The following is a 21,599-nucleotide window of genomic DNA, read 5'->3' as shown; positions in this document are numbered from 1 at the left end:
TTCCACATATATTTTGCATGTAAAGCTACTGCAGATATAGCACCATAACACAGACAGGGTACTAAAAGGTTAAATTACGAGTTTTAATTGTGACGTCACAAACGTTGAACACTGATAAATACAACGTCACAAGCGAAAATTAAAGATCACGCTTGTGGCTGTTACTGTGGCTCTTCCATTAAGGAAGTATGGGACTCACGATTTTGAATCTACCGCGCAACTCCGAATGACGTAAACCAATTCGCAGTCGTTAAATCTGTTGGTTCAATTCTAAGGTATTTAACAATAAAATTTATTGTGGAAAGGATTTCATAGTTTCTTTTTAAAATAAAACGTGAACATAAATGATAATAAAAGTTAATTTAACCAAAAAATCTTATTTTACGACATAAATATCGGTTCGGTTTTCGGCAAAGCGGAGGAAACGTGGATTTGATTTTGAACGCTGAAAAGACATAAAGGTTGCTAAAGCTCAGAAAAAGGATGGTCTAGTCACATAATGCGAACGTGAACGCTCTCTTGGGCAGACATATCACATATTTTGATATTACAGCTGAATAATTCTCATCACAGATGGAGGAAGATGACTCGACGCCAGCAAAAGCGATCTGTCCAGGTTTGACCTACATTCATTGATAGAGTAAAAGTATTTGGTAATCTCAGCAAGGTTAAATGAGTATGGGACTCACACCAAAGTAATTAAAAAATTATAAAACTTGGTCCAACGGATAGCACAGTATTTCCTCTAACAGAATATAAAAAAAAATTAATAGGTCAATATGTTTGTTTCTATGGTAACGGTACCCAAACATACCCTTGTTGGAAATGCTCGAGCTCATTAAAATACACCGCTTGCAACAGAAATGAAGCAATGCTACAGAGTTTGCAATTATTTGATTTCATTTGTCTTATATGCTATTCATAACACATTAACAGAAGAATGATTTTTTACCAAAATATTTTGTCAACGCCTCCTCAGTATTTTACAAACTGCAACCGAATATCCTCTACGTAGTTCTAATTTGTTGCTTTTTGTGTTGACCTTCAATGCAAAATGGTCAAAAAATATTATTTAATATAATTAAAAGTCTTATTTTTGAACTGAAATAAAATGTTCAAATGTTATGCTTTCCTTGGAAGAGGAGAAACTCATATGTCAATGACTTAAATAAAAAGATATTGCAGTCTGAATTTCCTCTGGTCTGTTTTTTTTTAATTTTGCGCTATTTTCACTTAAACACTATTCTAATGTAGATAAATAATCAGTACCAACTTTTTGTTCAATGAACACTCAGTCAATTAATAATATCTTTATTACAATGCTAGTACTAATATAAAATTCACCAAAAAAGTAAAAAATATTCATTTAAATCCCAAATTTCCTCTGTTTAACTTGAAATTCCTCTGTTAAAGTACACATTTTTTAACTATTTGCACCTTATAAGAAGATACCAGGTAGGAACAAAATAATTCTAATAGGTATAAACAAATAAATATTAAATTTATGATTTGCTACATGTGACTCATAATTATTTTTTCAACTCTGAAACATATAAAAGTATCGAAATCAGCACTACATCATGTACAATATGCAAAGTACAAAGGGCGAATTTAATTTAAAGCCATTCGGTTAAACAACATCCATTACTGTTACAACCATATATTATGGTATAAATTTTTTTTATACTAATCAAGTTTATACTGGACATTTAACTCCTCACATGTACATGTAATAAATTAACAGACTTATACAAATAATGCACCCAAATTAAAAGCCATCTCAACATTATTACATGTGTTACCAATCTAGCATAAATAATGAAGCTGACAATTATCGCTCCAAAATGAACAACCCTCTCAACATTTTTATTACATATTTAACATAAATATTGAAGCAGACAAGAGCACAATTCCTTGGCTTATCCTTGCAACACCCCTTTTTCCTTGGGCAAGGATGTAGTATACACATCTTTTGAGATACTGTATGACATTGAAAGTTAAAGTTTTGTGTTATTTTTCACAAAGTATAGATGGTTCCTTAAGATTTCTTTAACATGATTAGCATCCAATGTTTTAATAATATTTGTGTCAATGTTTGTCCAAAGTTTGGAAATCATTGTGCTATCTTCATCACCAACTATTGTCTTTATACGAACAGACCCATCATTCACATCCTTGACCATCTCTTCTATCATGTCACTCTCCATGGCCTTCGTAGTTCCGTTCCAGTTGATCCTGCAATCGTGGAGGAGGTGTTGATTTGGAATTAAGAGACAAAGTACATGTGCGACAGGATTTCAATCATGTTGAAAAGTTTTCTATTTTTCCAGAAAATGTCCTGATCATAGATGAATGACCTGAAAGATCATTAGATGGGAAATAGCATCAACTAAAATACATGTACTTATACATAGAGAAATATCTAAACAAAAACTATTGTGACATTCAAACACAAGGCTTTCTTAGGATGTACAATTTATGGTTCATTAAGATTAGGGCTGGGACAATTCAAGGTTTATTCAATTGGTTCGATTTATATTCAAAATGCTACAATTCTTTCTCTTTTTTTCGATTTGATTAAATATAGATCAGCTTTAATATTTCTCATTATAAATGAAATACTACTCTTTATCTTGTACATTCCTTTACTTAAGGATAACAAACAAAAAATTCATAAAAAAAAATTACATACTTTAGAATTTACTTATAAAATAAACAAACTTTTTTAATAAATGACAGATTTTCAATTGGCACACTCATGCTTAGAGTATTAAACATAATAAAATAAATGGCACAGTGATAATCTCTGGGACTATAGATTTCAGTCAACAATATATGGAATATTACAGTTAACTTTTACCCTGCTGTCAAATCATTGAATTTTGTGAGGTCTAATTTTTGGGGATTGTTATCATTCATTAAAGGTTCACTGGGATGCAATTTCATGGACTATTTTGCACAGTTAATGAAGATTTTTTTTTGGGGGGGGGGTTGGTGGGGGTTTTAATTTGTTCATATGAAAGAGTATACCCTTGAAATCCATGAAAATTAAACCAATCACAGAGATACCAATCGAAAGTAGTTTATGTAAATAATTTATCAAATACCTGACAAACTGTTATGACTTCCCACTCTCTCTCTCTTCTGCCAACCAGCATATTTTTATATAGCTCTTCTTTCTTAGGAGATCAATACAGTCTGAAAATGGTCACGACCATCGAGCTCTTTTAAATGCATATCTGCTTACATCCCTAATTCCACCAAACTCCTCCACTGTCTCCAACCACAATCAGACATTTTGACAACTTTTTCATGGTCAACATCTGTAATATTAAGTTACACAATCTGGAATTTTGCACCATGAGAGAATATTAACTGGAACACCAATTGGTTGCCAAGTTGATCAGTAAAAAAAAAATATGCTTATGTACTTGATATTATAAAGGAACACCAATTGGTTGCCAAGTTGATCAGTGAAAAAAATATATGCATATGTACTTGATATTTTAAAGGCATAAACAGAGGTTAACTCAGATTTAACAAACATATTAATATTTACTGGAAGAGGGATAGTTATTATTTGACACTGACTTCTAAAATCTTCACTTTTAAATTACCGGTAGTTGTTCTCCAATCAGATACATAAATATGTACATGCAAATCTTTCCACATGAAGAAGGGCATGGGGCTGTGAAAAATTAAATTTTGAGGGAGCATTAATGTGAAAGACTAATAGTCACACAAAAGCTCCAGACACTGTTTTAACTGAAAAAAGACACCATCTGAGGTTGAGTTTTAAATAAAAAAAATTGTACTTGACACCTATTTGAAATTTATTTTGCTGTCAATATGTGTATACCATAACAAATATCATTACCTAAAGTGTTCAATCTGTCTTCCTATTTTAAAATACATCTCCTGACGTCATTGGTTTCCGATAGTTTAACACCTAACGCCACACATAATGGCTGTCAGTTAACAATTTTTATCTTGACTGAATCATTTTTAATCTCACTCAGACATAGCATCTGAAATTACTGATACAAAATTAGTTGTCATCATATGCAGTTTCTACTTGTAGCTAAAATATAAAATTGATGCCACATAATTCGACTAATGCCTATGCATAGAGACGACAGATTTCGTATGTGTGGTTTAACATCATTTTGGAATGAACTCATGCGTTGAAAGTTCGACTACCCGAAACATCTGATTTCTGAAACATGTGACGACATGATACAAATTCTGATATATTTTAGAATTAACTATTAATAATGAAAGACATTAAGAGTTCTACTGGGGTCTACTATTGAACCATACTGTCAAATATTTGTATTACATGATTATAATTATTTGTTTTATTATGAAATTACACCTCAGGTGCTTGGGGCTTTACTCACGAATATGTACGATGCCTACTTATATAGGTATAGGTATCTTACACATTCATGAGCAGAGACCAATGCATGCAAGCACAAGTGCAATACACCGGCATAAGAAAAATTCGATGATGCCCATACCAATTTTACTTTTACTCTAATCTCAGCAAGATACGCCAAAACTGAAAAACTGAAGAAACGTGTGTCAAAAATTTTCAGTCTCGACGAACTTAACCTTGCTGAGATTACCAAATACTTTTACTCTATCAATGAATGTAGGTCAAACCTGGACAGATCGCTTTTGCTGGCGTCGAGTCATCTTCCTCCATCTGTGATGAGAATTATTCAGCTGTAATATCAAAATATGTGATTGGTCTGCCCAAGAGAGCGTTCACGTTCGCATTATGTGACTAGACCATCCTTTTTCTGAGCTTTAGCAACCTTTATGTCTTTTCAGCGTTCAAAATCAAATCCACGTTTCCTCCGCTTTGCCGAAAACCGAACCGATATTTATGTCGTAAAATAAGATTTTTTGGTTAAATTAACTTTTATTATCATTTATGTTCACGTTTTATTTTAAAAAGAAACTATGAAATCCTTTCCACAATAAATTTTATTGTTAAATACCTTAGAATTGAACCAACAGATTTAACGACTGCGAATTGGTTTACGTCATTCGGAGTTGCGCGGTAGATTCAAAATCGTGAGTCCCATACTTCCTTAAGTTCGTCGAGACTGAAAATTTTTGACACACGTTTCTTCAGTTTTTCAGTTTTGGCGTATCTTGCTGAGATTAGAGTAAAAGTAAAATTGGTATGGGCATCATCGAATTTTTCTTATGCCGGTGTATTGCACTTGTGCTTGCATGCATTGGTCTCTGCTCATGAATGTGTAAGATACCTATACCTATATAAGTAGGCATCGTACATATTCGTGAGTAAAGCCCCAAGCACCTGAGGTGTAATTTCATAATAAAACAAATAATTATAATCATGTAATACAAATATTTGACAGTATGGTTCAATAGTAGACCCCAGTAGAACTCTTAATGTCTTTCATTATTAATAGTTAATTCTAAAATATATCAGAATGTGTATCATGTCGTCACATGTTTCAGAAATCAGATGTTTCGGGTAGTCGAACTTTCAACGCATGAGTTCATTCCAAAATGATGTTAAACCACACATACGAAATCTGTCGTCTCTATGCATAGGCATTAGTCGAATTATGTGGCATCAATTTTATATTTTAGCTACAAGTAGAAACTGCATATGATGACAACTAATTTTGTATCAGTAATTTCAGATGCTATGTCTGAGTGAGATTAAAAATGATTCAGTTAAGATAAAAATTGTTAACTGACAGCCATTATGTGTGGCGTTAGGTGTTAAACTATCGGAAACCAATGACGTCAGGAGATGTATTTTAAAATAGGAAGACAGATTGAACACTTTAGGTAATGATATTTGTTATGGTATACACATATTGACAGCAAAATAAATTTCAAATAGGTGTCAAGTACAATTTTTTTTATTTAAAACTCAACCTCAGATGGTGTCTTTTTTCAGTTAAAACAGTGTCTGGAGCTTTTGTGTGACTATTAGTCTTTCACATTAATGCTCCCTCAAAATTTAATTTTTCACAGCCCCATGCCCTTCTTCATGTGGCAAGATTTGCATGTACATATTTATGTATCTGATTGGAGAACAACTACCGGTAATTTAAAAGTGAAGATTTTAGAAGTCAGTGTCAAATAATAACTATCCCTCTTCCAGTAAATATTAATATGTTTGTTAAATCTGAGTTAACCTCTGTTTATGCCTTTAAAATATCAAGTACATATGCATATATTTTTTTCACTGATCAACTTGGCAACCAATTGGTGTTCCTTTATAATATCAAGTACATAAGCATATATTTTTTTACTGATCAACTTGGCAACCAATTGGTGTTCCAGTTAATATTCTCTCATGGTGCAAAATTCCAGATTGTGTAACTTAATATTACAGATGTTGACCATGAAAAAGTTGTCAAAATGTCTGATTGTGGTTGGAGACAGTGGAGGAGTTTGGTGGAATTAGGGATGTAAGCAGATATGCATTTAAAAGAGCTCGATGGTCGTGACCATTTTCAGACTGTATTGATCTCCTAAGAAAGAAGAGCTATATAAAAATATGCTGGTTGGCAGAAGAGAGAGAGAGTGGGAAGTCATAACAGTTTGTCAGGTATTTGATAAATTATTTACATAAACTACTTTCGATTGGTATCTCTGTGATTGGTTTAATTTTCATGGATTTCAAGGGTATACTCTTTCATATGAACAAATTAAAACCCCCACCAAACCCCCCCCCCCCCAAAAAAAAAATCTTCATTAACTGTGCAAAATAGTCCATGAAATTGCATCCCAGTGAACCTTTAATGAATGATAACAATCCCCAAAAATTAGACCTCACAAAATTCAATGATTTGACAGCAGGGTAAAAGTTAACTGTAATATTCCATATATTGTTGACTGAAATCTATAGTCCCAGAGATTATCACTGTGCCATTTATGTTATTATGTTTAATACTCTAAGCATGAGTGTGCCAATTGAAAATCTGTCATTTATTAAAAAAGTTTGTTTATTTTATAAGTAAATTCTAAATTATGTAATTTTTTTTTATGAATTTTTTGTTTGTTATCCTTAAGTAAAGGAATGTACAAGATAAAGAGTAGTATTTCATTTATAATGAGAAATATTAAAGCTGATCTATATTTAATCAAATCGAAAAAAAGAGAAAGAATTGTAGCATTTTGAATATAAATCGAACCAATTGAATAAACCTTGAATTGTCCCAGCCCTAATCTTAATGAACCATAAATTGTACATCCTAAGAAAGCCTTGTGTTTGAATGTCACAATAGTTTTTGTTTAGATATTTCTCTATGTATAAGTACATGTATTTTAGTTGATGCTATTTCCCATCTAATGATCTTTCAGGTCATTCATCTATGATCAGGACATTTTCTGGAAAAATAGAAAACTTTTCAACATGATTGAAATCCTGTCGCACATGTACTTTGTCTCTTAATTCCAAATCAACACCTCCTCCACGATTGCAGGATCAACTGGAACGGAACTACGAAGGCCATGGAGAGTGACATGATAGAAGAGATGGTCAAGGATGTGAATGATGGGTCTGTTCGTATAAAGACAATAGTTGGTGATGAAGATAGCACAATGATTTCCAAACTTTGGACAAACATTGACACAAATATTATTAAAACATTGGATGCTAATCATGTTAAAGAAATCTTAAGGAACCATCTATACTTTGTGAAAAATAACACAAAACTTTAACTTTCAATGTCATACAGTATCTCAAAAGATGTGTATACTACATCCTTGCCCAAGGAAAAAGGGGTGTTGCAAGGATAAGCCAAGGAATTGTGCTCTTGTCTGCTTCAATATTTATGTTAAATATGTAATAAAAATGTTGAGAGGGTTGTTCATTTTGGAGCGATAATTGTCAGCTTCATTATTTATGCTAGATTGGTAACACATGTAATAATGTTGAGATGGCTTTTAATTTGGGTGCATTATTTGTATAAGTCTGTTAATTTATTACATGTACATGTGAGGAGTTAAATGTCCAGTATAAACTTGATTAGTATAAAAAAAATTTATACCATAATATATGGTTGTAACAGTAATGGATGTTGTTTAACCGAATGGCTTTAAATTAAATTCGCCCTTTGTACTTTGCATATTGTACATGATGTAGTGCTGATTTCGATACTTTTATATGTTTCAGAGTTGAAAAAATAATTATGAGTCACATGTAGCAAATCATAAATTTAATATTTATTTGTTTATACCTATTAGAATTATTTTGTTCCTACCTGGTATCTTCTTATAAGGTGCAAATAGTTAAAAAATGTGTACTTTAACAGAGGAATTTCAAGTTAAACAGAGGAAATTTGGGATTTAAATGAATATTTTTTACTTTTTTGGTGAATTTTATATTAGTACTAGCATTGTAATAAAGATATTATTAATTGACTGAGTGTTCATTGAACAAAAAGTTGGTACTGATTATTTATCTACATTAGAATAGTGTTTAAGTGAAAATAGCGCAAAATTGAAAAAAAACAGACCAGAGGAAATTCAGACTGCAATATCTTTTTATTTAAGTCATTGACATATGAGTTTCTCCTCTTCCAAGGAAAGCATAACATTTGAACATTTTATTTCAGTTCAAAAATAAGACTTTTAATTATATTAAATAATATTTTTTGACCATTTTGCATTGAAGGTCAACACAAAAAGCAACAAATTAGAACTACGTAGAGGATATTCGGTTGCAGTTTGTAAAATACTGAGGAGGCGTTGACAAAATATTTTGGTAAAAAATCATTCTTCTGTTAATGTGTTATGAATAGCATATAAGACAAATGAAATCAAATAATTGCAAACTCTGTAGCATTGCTTCATTTCTGTTGCAAGCGGTGTATTTTAATGAGCTCGAGCATTTCCAACAAGGGTATGTTTGGGTACCGTTACCATAGAAACAAACATATTGACCTATTAATTTTTTTTTATATTCTGTTAGAGGAAATACTGTGCTATCCGTTGGACCAAGTTTTATAATTTTTTAATTACTTTGGTGTGAGTCCCATACTCCCTTAATTTGATCTGACCCATAGGATAATACAGTAATTTGCGTATATATAATTCGCATTTGCGTACAACGCAAGAAGGTAAAAAAATGTGAATATAAGCATTAAATCCTTATTTTTTGAAAGATATAATCTCATAACTGCAACGGTCTGTGCAAACAAGTTTTCATAACGCGCTTACGCGCGTTATTGAATTTGTATGCACACCGTTGCAGTTATGAGACTATATCTGTCAAAAAATAAGGATTCAATACTTAAATAGTATGATATTGTATTGCATGATATTGTATCATATTTGACACATAACGTGTTTTGGATCATAAGCTACAACATAATTTGATACAACATTGCATCATATCATGATATCATATGACAAAATGTCATGTGACATACTCATAAATTATATCAAACAATATTCTGCTATATTATATCGTATTATATGATACAAAATTTTATATTTTAATATATGATAAAATTTCATGTGATAAAATAATAATTTTATATAATACAATATCAAATTATACAATAGTTTGTGATACAATTATATATATATATATATATATATATATATATATATATATATATATATATATATATATATATATATATATATATATATACATATATATATATTTATATATTATGTGACTTAAAACTTTAACCTGCTCCAAAAACTTTAACCTTCTCAAGCATCTGAAATTCATGGCCCAGATTCATCATCTAAGTCTTTAAAGTCCATACGTAGGTCCAGATGCTTCATCCATGCAAGTTTGGTGAAAATAGAACAAATAATAACTTAGATACAGAACCTACAACAAAAACTTTAACAAGGTCAGGACGCCGACGCCAAAGGTTTAACATAGTTATTTTTATTCAACAATATCATCATATATATTGATATATTCAACACCTTAAAGTTTGGAATTTTTTTATTCTAAACAGAATATTTTGGTACATACTAAGGATTTTTAAATAATTTAATGATATCTTCTTTGAAATATGCAACACAATATACGAGTTGTACTTCATAAACGATTCAAACAGCTCGACTTGAACGATGTTCATTACATTTTACTATATTATTGATAATAACTGTCATGTAATTAACAAAAGTCACACGACCAAAGCCACTGCTCCCCTGAAGAATGTCTACATACACTTTGTTGATAAGAATAATTGTCACGAAATACATTAAGATGGCTCACTACACCTTGAAATATTTTATCCAATCAGCAAAAAATTACTTGATTTGATAGATATCATAATGGATAAGAAGTATGCAAGTCAAATAAGCAAAAAATGTGCAATTTTGGATGAAAAATTACATTTTCGAAAATTTAATTCAGTTAACATGAACAAGGTGAAGTGAGGTACCTTTACATGTACTGGAATTTTGATTCATGCATAAAATCGATTGATACTTTCTATCATAAAACGATTTATATTGATTTATATTGATAAATGTAATCTTACCTTAGTTCAATTTCGGCAAAGGATTTAACAAAAAAATTCAAAAGGACATCTATAAAAAAGAAATAAAATTTACATAAGAAAATCATGACATTTTGACACAGTAAAACATCACAAACTAAATGATTCTATTAGTTTAAGTAAATTTGAACTCCTTGTTTTTGCATAAAGATCAGGTCAAGGTCACTACCTTTTTCCGCAACTTAAAGGATGATAAAAATTCTATTCTTTAATGAAATGATAGAATATGAGAATGTTTATCAGCTTTTACTACTTAATTGGAATTAATATTCAAACTGAAATTAATATTGCTTAGCCCGCATCTCCTCTAATTTTCTTAAAATTTGAAGAAATTTTTATTCTTTTTTATGCTTTCAATATTAAAGTATTTCTGATTTTATGTAAGTTGAAGACTTTATATAAAGATGTAAATTGACAGAAAAGCTAATATATTGACCATATAATGAGAGAAAAACTGATTTTTTTCCCACACAAATCAGTGTATAGAATAGGCGCCTTAAAAACTTTTAAAAATGTAATTTGATAAACAAATCATATCTTAAAAAACATATTCTGAAACTCAGGTATCCTATCATTAGTTCACATTAGTTTACAAAAATCCAACATTAATGTTATTGTTTTAAAAATGCTAAAACAGAGTCATACAGCAATTCTGAATTGAGAAACGTGATATTTTCCCACGCCAATAATCCGCCAAAAATATAATCCTTGTTAGATTCTAAACAATAGTTACTATTTCTATGCCAAGTTGTATGATAGTAAAAAAAAGAAGAAAAATATACTATTTTAAATTCCTTTATCTTGATTCAATGAACAATTAATCAAATTTACGTTTGACGAGTCGAAACCAGAAAAGACTCCTTCTGTAATGTCAGCAGTTAGCAAAACATCCTATCAACCAACCATACGCACCCACGCATGCACGCTTTCTGAATTTTAACATCCGTCATTAGGTAAGCATACATAAAATATGAAATATTTTCCTCTTAAAAAACTTACAATGAAGACATAGGTAAATATTTTCAAGATAGAAATATTCCCAAACTGTTGCTTTTGATATTCTATCCGTATCTACATGTATCTATTTAACTCTCTCTCTCTCTCTCTCTCTCTCTCTCTCTCTCTCTCTCTCTCTCTCTCTACCGTCTATATTTTTTCTTTTCTGTTACTATCAGTAAAGTTCAGTTCAAAACTACACTTATAACATAAAGTCACTGTATAATCTTAAAGATTTAAAGATCGTTTTTTTCTATCTTGATAAAACTGTTTGTTTGATAGTTTAAAGCTGTAATCCGCTCATAATTGTATAATCATGTCACACCTTTATCAATATATAGTTCATGATACCAGATGACTTGGCACACACCAAGTAATGGCTTCATGGTTTAGTGACCAGCTATTGAGTTCATAATAATTGAACCAATTATTGACAATGATAAAACATAAAACAACAGCTGAAAATATAAATTTATTTAAATTTTCTGGAAAACAGTGTCAGATTTAATCATTTACAAAAATAGAATGGACAAAGTTGTGTCTTTTCCATCCTTGCTGATTATGGTTTTGTTTATACAAGTTGGAATGGTCAGCTTTAATGCATTGCTGGATGTAGACTTACCCTTGGTAGAATTTGCAGTCAATGTTTAGGATGAAACTATGGATGGCACTTTTTTACGAGCAGAAGATTGCAGATAATTTGAAATTCCAATTCTTTCTCTTCGGTTGCTCTTTTGGTAGTTTGGACAGCAAAATTTCGTTCCATGACCTCATGCTCCTCAAACCAAGTATGACACAAAGTGGAACAGCAATAAACCAGAGTGATTGAGATCATTTTTGTATATCCCAGCATCATCAAACATTGCTTGCATATATTAACTAAGAGTGTTGACAACAATAATCTGGGAAGAAAATTTTACAATATTTTCTTTTCTGGGGGTGGTATGTATGCATAGTAGCGGAAGAAAAGGTCTACAACACAGCTGGGATTATTGGACAACTGTACTTAGTTATTGTTTTCGGTGATGATCTTTCAAGCCATCATGAACAGTTGTAGAAACAGATTCATAGAAAACAACTAACCATTTAAAACAGTAAATTATTGAGCTCTTTGTGCTCACTCAAACCGCGCAACCCAAATCCGTTTTAATCATAGAGAAACACACCATAGCTAACCCTTAGAAGTTTTCTTAGTGGTAACACCTTCTTCCCAAAGTTCATTTTTATCATTGTCAGGTCCTCTGTAAGCTTAAAAACTTCCATGCCTTCTGACACTCTCTCATCAAAGCATCCGCTTTTTATAGTTTACCTAAAACATGATAATGCAATTTCTTTGAACAGATTCATATGTGAACCTAGCTCTCAATTCCTTCCTGATTTGTCTCTGGATCCCTGTCACGATGTTGTACAAGAAGATTGCGTTTGGTGGATCCGGATCGTGAAATAAATCTTAAAGTTAAAAACGTCCCCCCCCTCTCTCTCTCTCTCTCTCTCTCTCTCTCTCTCTCTCTCTCTCTCTCTCTCTCTCTCTCTTGGCCTCTATCTCTAATCTGTCACTGCAGCTACATAAAAAAATTGTCAAATAATAGAAGAATATACTTAACAGCTTGCTTCTATGTATTATTAACAAATCTACAAAACCAAATGTCCATTTCGACCTTTGTTACAAAACTTAAATGGACAGTTCTGTATCTTTCAAGAATGATACCAGTACTCCTATTTCTGTTGTGTGTCCAGGTCAGCCTCACATCGTTTATTTTATTCATTGTGTTTTACTGGGGGTCGGGATTCCTTGTTCTTTGTTTTTTCAAGTCAGCGTCCGATATAGTTTCAAAATATCGTTTGAAACTAGTAGCTGGATCATCCGACATTAAATTATCGCTATCGAGTTTTTATTTCCCGACTTAAATCCAACTTGAAAGACACCTTATACTTCTTGCTTCATTCAATAAAAAATAGAAATGTAATTGTGTGATTCATTGTTAAGTTTGAATTCTACACACGTTCAAACCTCATATGTCTAACCTACCCGAGGGCACACAATACACCAGGCCAGTGTGGACTGAATCAATTAAATTTAACTCATCATTTTTACCTTGATTTGATAAAATATAAAACAATTGAATAGTTATAAATGAATTTAAAAAAAATTCTTGTTTGCAACACATACTTAGTTTTTGCTAATCTTTTCCTCGCCATTTAACTTAACAAATATCATCATCACTGCGAATGTCTTTGTCATTTAAATTAAGACCACGTGGTTTTATTTGACCCTTTTAGTTTCGCAGTAAAATCGTGCCTCGTGGTTACAGTCTATATCTTAGAACCCATGAACTTGTTGTCAAATATAAAATCTAGACGTGTATTGATTTTAAACATTATCTTCATTAATTGGTAGATAAATTGAGTTCTAGAAATAAATGTGACAATATAAAATATAACTTTCTTGGCTGTTGCAACAATTAACATGCTACATGGAATTAGCAATCCCACACAAGAATTAATCTTCGTTCCACGCCTGACCTAGTAATAGCATCAATAATGAAACAAACTATACTATTTTATGCAGAATGTTCCTTGAGAATGGTTCGATACACAAAACAGACACCAATTCTTTTTTTTAAAGCATAGCATTGCACACCAAAGCATCAACTATGGCTAGGATTTTATCAAGCAATTCAATATTTATATTTTCAACCAAGTGTAGACTGGTTAAACACGAACGATAACTCTGTTCTTAATATTATCGTTTAGTTAAATGATAAAATAAGCAATGGATCTTAATAGATTTTCATGTTTTAACAGATATCAAAGTAAGATACGATACGAAAAAATGACCAGTATTTTCGTTTTTTGAAAATATTATCCGAATACTCATACTTCCGCTCGAAATTTGAAGGAACTGAAGAAATCTCGGGAAAGTCTCATGAACTTTCAGTTCAGCACCTTAAATTATGAAATAATTAACGATAAAGAAAACATTCCAAACACATTCGCAGCGGTAATCATGGTACTCGGAAAAAGTTTACAAACTTATAATAAAGCGTCGTCTCGCATGTTTATAGGCCCTCCGATTTCGTTACACCTGATTGCACACCTGAAAGTCATGGCCGACTTAATTGTAGTACTAATACTCTTGTTTTGATTATTAACTTATTTCTCGTTTCATGTGCATGTTTTGTTTTTAAATGATAAATAACATGTACACGTGTAACTATACAACATTGACCTGTTTATTTGATGCTAGTATTCCCCTAACATACAATAAGTACGTAAAAGCTTGATAAAATCATCGCGACCGAGGAACTCGGCGATTTAAGCCCCAAAAAGTGAAACTACTTTAAACTGTTAAGAGGTTCGCAGCTTACAAAGGGGTTGCAAGGATAGCGGTGATGAAAGAGAAATATGGCAAAAATGCCTTTGACGAGAAGTGTTCATTTAGCTTCAACATAAAACTAGTAATAAAAGGTATGTAACTGTTTTGAAACCATGTATCTTTAAACTGTAATTTAATCTATTTTAAAAAAGTTGCAGCTGATGTAAGCCTTTTTAGAGAAGAAGAAAAAAGACAGGAAAATAGGTTTCCACATATTGACTCTGTGAAGAAAGATAAGACTTGAGAACTAAATGCTACTACGGACAGCTTGGGCGAATCAAACATTCTAAATTTCATTTATTTAAAAGTTTCCTAATTTCTTCAAATATAACTCTCCTTTATAAGAAGGTTTATATAGTACTATATGGCCACCGCCTTCTAACTCTCTTAAACAGGCTATAAATAATAGCAAAAAGTGTATTCAATGATTTCCTTAAAAAATTATCCAAAATAATGTTATTATACCTCATTATAAGTATTCAACAATATGACATTTGATTGGTATAGAAAGTCACGTTACAGGGCAAAAAACTTTAGGTCTCCCTGTCACATTAAAATTCATCATTGTATATATTTAGTTTCGTATTTTAACTTAACCACATATCCCGTGGTGAGCCCCTTAGTATTTTAGTCTTACGTATTTGTAAATACCCATATTGAATCTCAGTCCACTGGGCCCTTAACCCGCCAGTCCGTGCAGTATCAGTTTGGACGCGGCAGTCCAGTGGGAAGGACGCACTTATACTTCTCTCGTGCATACCATCCAGTCACTATGCATTTTGTTAATATAAATAGCTGTGTGCTTACTCTGGGGTGAACCTGGTACTGGCTTTTTCTGAGGTGAGGTTTATTAATTGTCAATTTTATCGTCATTTCGTTCATTACTGTTCTCAAACACCCAGTCATGGTATTCCAATCGTTTTTATGCTTATTTGTTACGTTTGAATTTAAATGTCCATGTTTAGATACACGTGTTTGAATCTATTATAAGTATGGCGGACTATTATGGTCATATTCCTTTTGTAGTCATGAGTAGTATTATGCAACACTGCATTTAAGTAATTATGAGTTAGTATTTTGTGAGTGTAAAAGCTAACTTGCTCTATAGTAAGTCTTCTGTAGGACTGTATATCAGTATTTTGTGTGTAATAAGCGTCTATGCTAAGAGTGTAATTCATGACCGTATAGCCTGTAAGTAAAGTATGGTGCGTATTGGTGTAAAAGCCACAGTTGCTTTTGTCATGTACTTAATGTGTTTGTGTACTATGTTCGCGCAGGTCCCTTGTTCCATCTATTGTGTAAACCACTTTCATCGATGGTGGCCGAATATTGGTGACGTCTTGTGTAGACTAAGTGGCCAGTAGAGAACATTGTCCCTTGGAGGACCTCACCAGTCCATTCTTGTCAAGACCAAGTGGCAATAGACAACAGTGGAGGACCTTACCAGTTCCCATACTAGGACATACTAGGACAATTACTTTCAATGTGTATCAATTCAAACTATATTAAATATGTAAAAACAATGTAAAAATATTGTCTTAGTCTTTGTCTTACAGTAAATATAAATTGTAATTAATTCCGCTCGAAAATCTGTGACACTCCCGGGAGATAGATATCATATTCCACCTCTTTTTACTTTTACTGATACTATATACGATTTTAAAATTCCATTAGAAAGTTATTATTGCAAATAATAAAACGATTTAACTGGTGTTTCATGTGGGCTAATAGGCAATCATTGCGGAAAAAAACATAACCCATAAATGTAGGCTATGTATTTTCTCATGAATCACCAAGGAAAGTATTTTATTATTTAAAAGATACCGTCTTGAAAAACTGCATGTAAACTAAAAAATTAAAACAAGTAAAAGTTTCAATCACTGAGGTTAAATCAGTATATACAGACTTATCAACTAAGTATAAGTTATAAGCAAGATAAAGGGCTCACAATTCTTTATCATATAAACAAGGCTCGTGCCCTGTTTTTGTTTACATAGGTTCCATATACCAGTAAAAACTATTTTTCCAGCTTAACTGTCTATCTTTTTATTTATTTTAGGCATTGATAAACAGTTCCTAACGTTTAACACATTCGTTTTAAGTTTAAAACTGAAATTTGCACTTCAACGTTCAAAATGTAAACACACACTTTGTTTACATAGCGAAAAATTTCAAGCTTTGTAACTCGCTTATAACTCAACAAATGACAATCACATTTCGGTGGCCTATTAAAAATGCCTTTCTGAAGCATTGTAAATATTAAAATCGGAAAAATCATTTTTGACCAAAATCGTGACCATGCCCCTTTAACACAGAACAATTTCGTGTCACTATCTAGGATAAATAATTTCATCTTCATGGTTTGGTTGGTTTGGGTACATGTGTTAACTCTTTAAATTTAAAACTCATAAAAAAAAATTACTTAAGTATTTTGAAGCGAGCCTACTGAAATTTCGTACACATATAAGATTATGTCATTTTATTGCTGGAAAGAGAGATAAAAGATATACATGAAAAGAAAGAACCAATGATTTTATGCCTTCTTAATAAATTTCTAGCAATAATGGCGTTAGGTTAAGTAGGAGTTTGTAAGCTAAGAAAATATAAACTTCCTCGTCTTATTCGTGTTGTGTTCACGTTGAGTGAATAGACAATTTATCAAAAAGAAAACAAAAAATACTTCCTTATCTTTAGGTAATGTATTTTTGAAGCCAGACATCTTCTAAATATTTTCATGCTAATGATTTACTAGTATTACATGTTTCTTTTACTTCAATCGCTCCCAGTCACTTGTGCTATTATAAGAATCGTTGTATATACCCCGTCGCTTCGAAAGAGTGATGACCTTTTGTTTATACAGGTGAAAAGCAGCTTTCACCTTGTTAAGTTTGATACCATGAATCTCTTTTCTAGAGAAAATCTTAAATTTCATTTAATACTCCGTCATCAATTTTTCTGATTAATTTTTCAGTCAAACTACATGTTACATATCTTTGATGTGTAAATTCATATAAGTACTTAACAGGCCTTTGACCAAGTTTGCCAATTTTCTAGAAAGCATCAAAATTTCTTTTAACTAAAATTACCTCTAAGAAATGGATAAAAAAGATACATGTCGATAGATAGATAAAAAGATAGATAGATAGATAGATAGATAAATAGATGTGCAATGTTTACTTACAAAAGGACACATACGTGCATGTCGACATTTTCAAAGGAATGCTTTATTCAACGGGATAAAATTTACTTCCTGGTTTTACGCTAATGACAAACCTTTTTATATGTCTGTTAAGTTGAACACTAAGAAGACGTTTGATATCATGATATGTTAGCATCAAGTGTTTTCCCCTAAATAACACTGTCTCGTAACAGTTTTAGTCAAACTGAAGACCGCATTAAACCTCTGGTACATGTAGTTTTTTAAAGATTGTCATAAAGGATGAGATCCCGTCGTATAATACACATACGTGACCCTTTATGCACAATCTGGGGTTGTACCGTTTGCATGTAAATTTACATTCGCATTTCATGTCATAGAAATAATGGTATTTTTATTATTACAGACAAAATTCAGTTGCGTCCCTTCCTCCTTCGGCGGTTGCTGGCGCTAAATTTGCTTTTGTGTCAACATCATCGTGGGCAGGATTTGTAGAATGGTCGAAATGGGGGGTTCAGCCCCTTCATTTATTTCGTAAAATTCTACAAAAAAAAAAAAATAAAAAAAAATAAACCATGAACCCCACCCCACCCCACTCCTGCAAACAAATTTGTTACATTACTCTGACCCCACTTTCCAACGAAAAACTTAATTCACGCATGTGCTGCTACTGCCGAGGAGATATATAACATTAGAATATTTTTTATAAAAGCGAGAGCTGTACATGTAGTTTCAACAAAGAGGATTGTAAACAGCGCAAAATAAATGACACACTGCACAATGTTTTTCACTGCAAGGACAGACGATATCATTATTCGAGGTGGTACCACGCTTACATAAAATTACCGGACAAAAAAGGCAGGTCATAATTTAAGAACGTTAATATTATCCAGCATATCAAATACTATTCCTATTTTAACCATTGAATATAGATAGTCAAATTTCTTATATCTGTATAATTAAAATTTCGTCGGGATGTAACTGGTATATATACTTTTTTTGACCAGGCAAATGAACAAGACATATTACTTATTCTTTTGTAAACTCAAATTCTTTTAAATTTAAAATTTTTTCAATCTCTTTTCATTTCCAAAGATTAATGTCAAATCATAGGACCCTTCCATAAAGTGCATTGGATACATTTAGTTATTCTGTTATAACCATGCAATTAAAAAGTCGCAAATTTTACCACGGTTTCATTCCATGCCGTTTTTGGAGAGACTGTAGGCATTCTAGATATATTTCATAAGTCAAAAATGGACAAAAGTCCGAGATTTTTTACTTTTATCATTCATATTTACATGCTACCACTTTATTGTATGATGGTACTTTACTATGCGTTGGTTCTAAATATAGGAAAGCGTCGCCTTGGAATCAGTATACGCTTAAACTCAGAACACGTGGATGCATGTAAAGTTTTTAACACTGGGAAGTTTCTCCGTTTCGGAGATTGATAAGATAGGACTAAGGTCCACTGGTACTAGTTTAAATCCAGAGTATTATTTGAGTATGTGTTTAGTCAGTGGCGGATTCAAAGGGGGGGGGGCGCCCCCTGAAAATTGTCTAAATGAAGTTAAATCATACTCCTTTTGGCTAAGAAAATGTACAAATTGCGAGTCTTATCAAACGTTTAGGACACTAATGGAATTTATCTAGATAAGACTAATTTCAAGAGTAGTATAAAGAAAACCTGTGGGTTCAATGATGTAACGTACATAGAAAGCCCATTTTGCTTACACTTTCTTGGCCATGGGTTCAAATTTGACCAATCACCCACTTTTAAGAAATTGGTTAGACTTACTTGTGTTTGAAATGACTCCCCCATGTTTGAATTTGAATTTATTATAATACAAGCTTCATCAAATTAAGATAACGATGCCAGCTTGTATAATTTATTTTTACTTCATTTACATTGTTCCATTGAACAAGTTTTTTTTTAAACTGATTAACTTACAGCCATCCTTAAGGGGAATAACTTATATTGGTTTTTATGAGATTTATGCAGGGCTTAAATCAACATCTTTAAATCTTTATCATTATAAATGATCATATTTACTTTTAAGTACAATCACGAAAAGAAATATTACAATAGTCTTAATATGAAGACTACATTTTACCCTACAAAATCTAGAATCTATGAGCTTCCGGGGGTGTCGCCCATTAACCCCCGTAAAAATAAAAGGATTTTAATTTATTTCAGTAAGGAAGAGGCTTTTGATGGGATTACTGTAGGTCCTAAATCTCCAAATCTTTAAAAGTTATAAACAATTATTTTATTTTTAAAAATACTTGCCCTTTCTGTGGAGAAGAGGACGTGTTGTCCAATTTTTTTCCATGTGAGCTGGATTTCTGTGGTATTAAACACAAGTCTGCTGAACACGCTTTTCAGTACACAAAAGCTGTGCGATATGGGGATCTTGAATCCGCAAACATCATTAAAGACGCAACTGACGCACTCTCAGCCCTTCGACATGGAACAAAAATAAAAACGAATGAACAATGGGAGTCGACCAAAACTGCGGTTATGGAAGAAATCCTTGAAAATAAGTGCGTCCAAGTACCAGTCTTCCAGGAAAACTGCCTACCGCTAAACAATCCACAACCATTGTTGAGGCGACATTTAACAACGAATGGGGGTCAGGTTTGGACCGTAAAGGGACTCAAAATACGAAACCAGAACACTGGCCTGGATCAAATACCCTTGGAGTTCTTTTGAAAAAAATCTAAAAAAAAAGGTAGAAAACGAAAACTAAGCGACAGCGCAAACCGCAAGCAGAAACAAAACAACCGTGAACAATCACGACAGCGTAACATTGTGCAGATGTTGAAGGAACTCAGAACTGCATCTGACAGCGACGTCTTGGGATGCAACCCTGATTCTGAGAGTTCTGAGGAAGAGAAATAAACTGTGGCGGTCTTCCTTAAGTGACTTCACCATATTAAAACTACCTAGACTGTATAATAGGTATGTTATCATATAATTATGTCATTATTACATAAAGAAATGTACTTTGATTAATTGAACTTACCTATGCATAACTTAAATATTATATCTGTAAATGTCAGAGGGTTGAACTCATGAAAAAAGAAATAAGTTTTATATATGGTTAGAACAGAAAAGATTTGATGTAGTATTGTTGCAGGAAACTCATTTTATAGAAAAATATAAAGATAATTATGATTCCAGATGGAATGGTAACTGTATACATGCATTTTCTGACTCTCCATATAGTAGAGGGGTCTCTATTCTTTTTCGTAAAGAACTTAATGTAGATATCCACAACGTGCATAAATCTGAGGGTGCAAGAAAACTCTTAGAAAATGTAAAAATAGACGATACTTTAATTACGTTTATTAATGTGTATGCACCGAACACGGAAAATGCGAGAATAGAATTTTTTAAAAATAGACTTAGGTCTTTTACTTCTACGCATACAATTCTGGGGAGTAAAGTGTTTTTGTGTGGTGATTTTAATTGTAGTTTTGAAAAGAAAAATGATAAATCACAGAAACGCTTATCTGAAATCTTACATAAATTAGA

General features: G+C 32.1%; 1 protein-coding gene and 2 long non-coding RNA genes across 3 annotated transcripts in view; 1 reads left to right on the top strand and 2 right to left on the bottom strand.

Annotated features, from left to right (window-relative positions):
- The window catches only part of LOC105327419 (uncharacterized), a 63,421-nt gene extending 45,250 nt beyond the window's left edge, over positions 1–18,171 (bottom strand). The window contains exons 1-2 of the mRNA XM_066081171.1: positions 18,083–18,171; positions 10,512–10,560 (exon numbers count right to left, since the gene is read on the bottom strand). Of these exons, the coding sequence (XP_065937243.1) occupies positions 10,512–10,560; positions 18,083–18,110 (77 nt within the window). The 5' untranslated portion in view covers positions 18,111–18,171. The remainder of the gene's footprint in view (positions 1–10,511; positions 10,561–18,082) is intronic.
- LOC117687519 (uncharacterized) lies at positions 534–8,411 on the top strand. Its single transcript, XR_010713611.1, has 3 exons — positions 534–616; positions 6,389–6,604; positions 7,360–8,411. It is a non-coding gene; the product is annotated as an uncharacterized lncRNA (long non-coding RNA).
- On the bottom strand, positions 1,328–5,097 carry LOC117691359 (uncharacterized). The gene is made up of 3 exons (XR_010712734.1): positions 4,666–5,097; positions 3,108–3,323; positions 1,328–2,357 (listed from the first exon to the last, which is right to left on the bottom strand). It is a non-coding gene; the product is annotated as an uncharacterized lncRNA (long non-coding RNA).
- Positions 18,172–21,599: the final 3,428 nt, after the last annotated feature.

The sequence above is a fragment of the Magallana gigas genome, chromosome 4 (genome assembly GCF_963853765.1).
Source record: "Magallana gigas chromosome 4, xbMagGiga1.1, whole genome shotgun sequence".
In the NCBI taxonomy this organism is placed as follows: Eukaryota; Metazoa; Mollusca; class Bivalvia; order Ostreida; family Ostreidae; genus Magallana; species Magallana gigas.
This window is presented reverse-complemented; position numbering and strand designations above follow the sequence as displayed.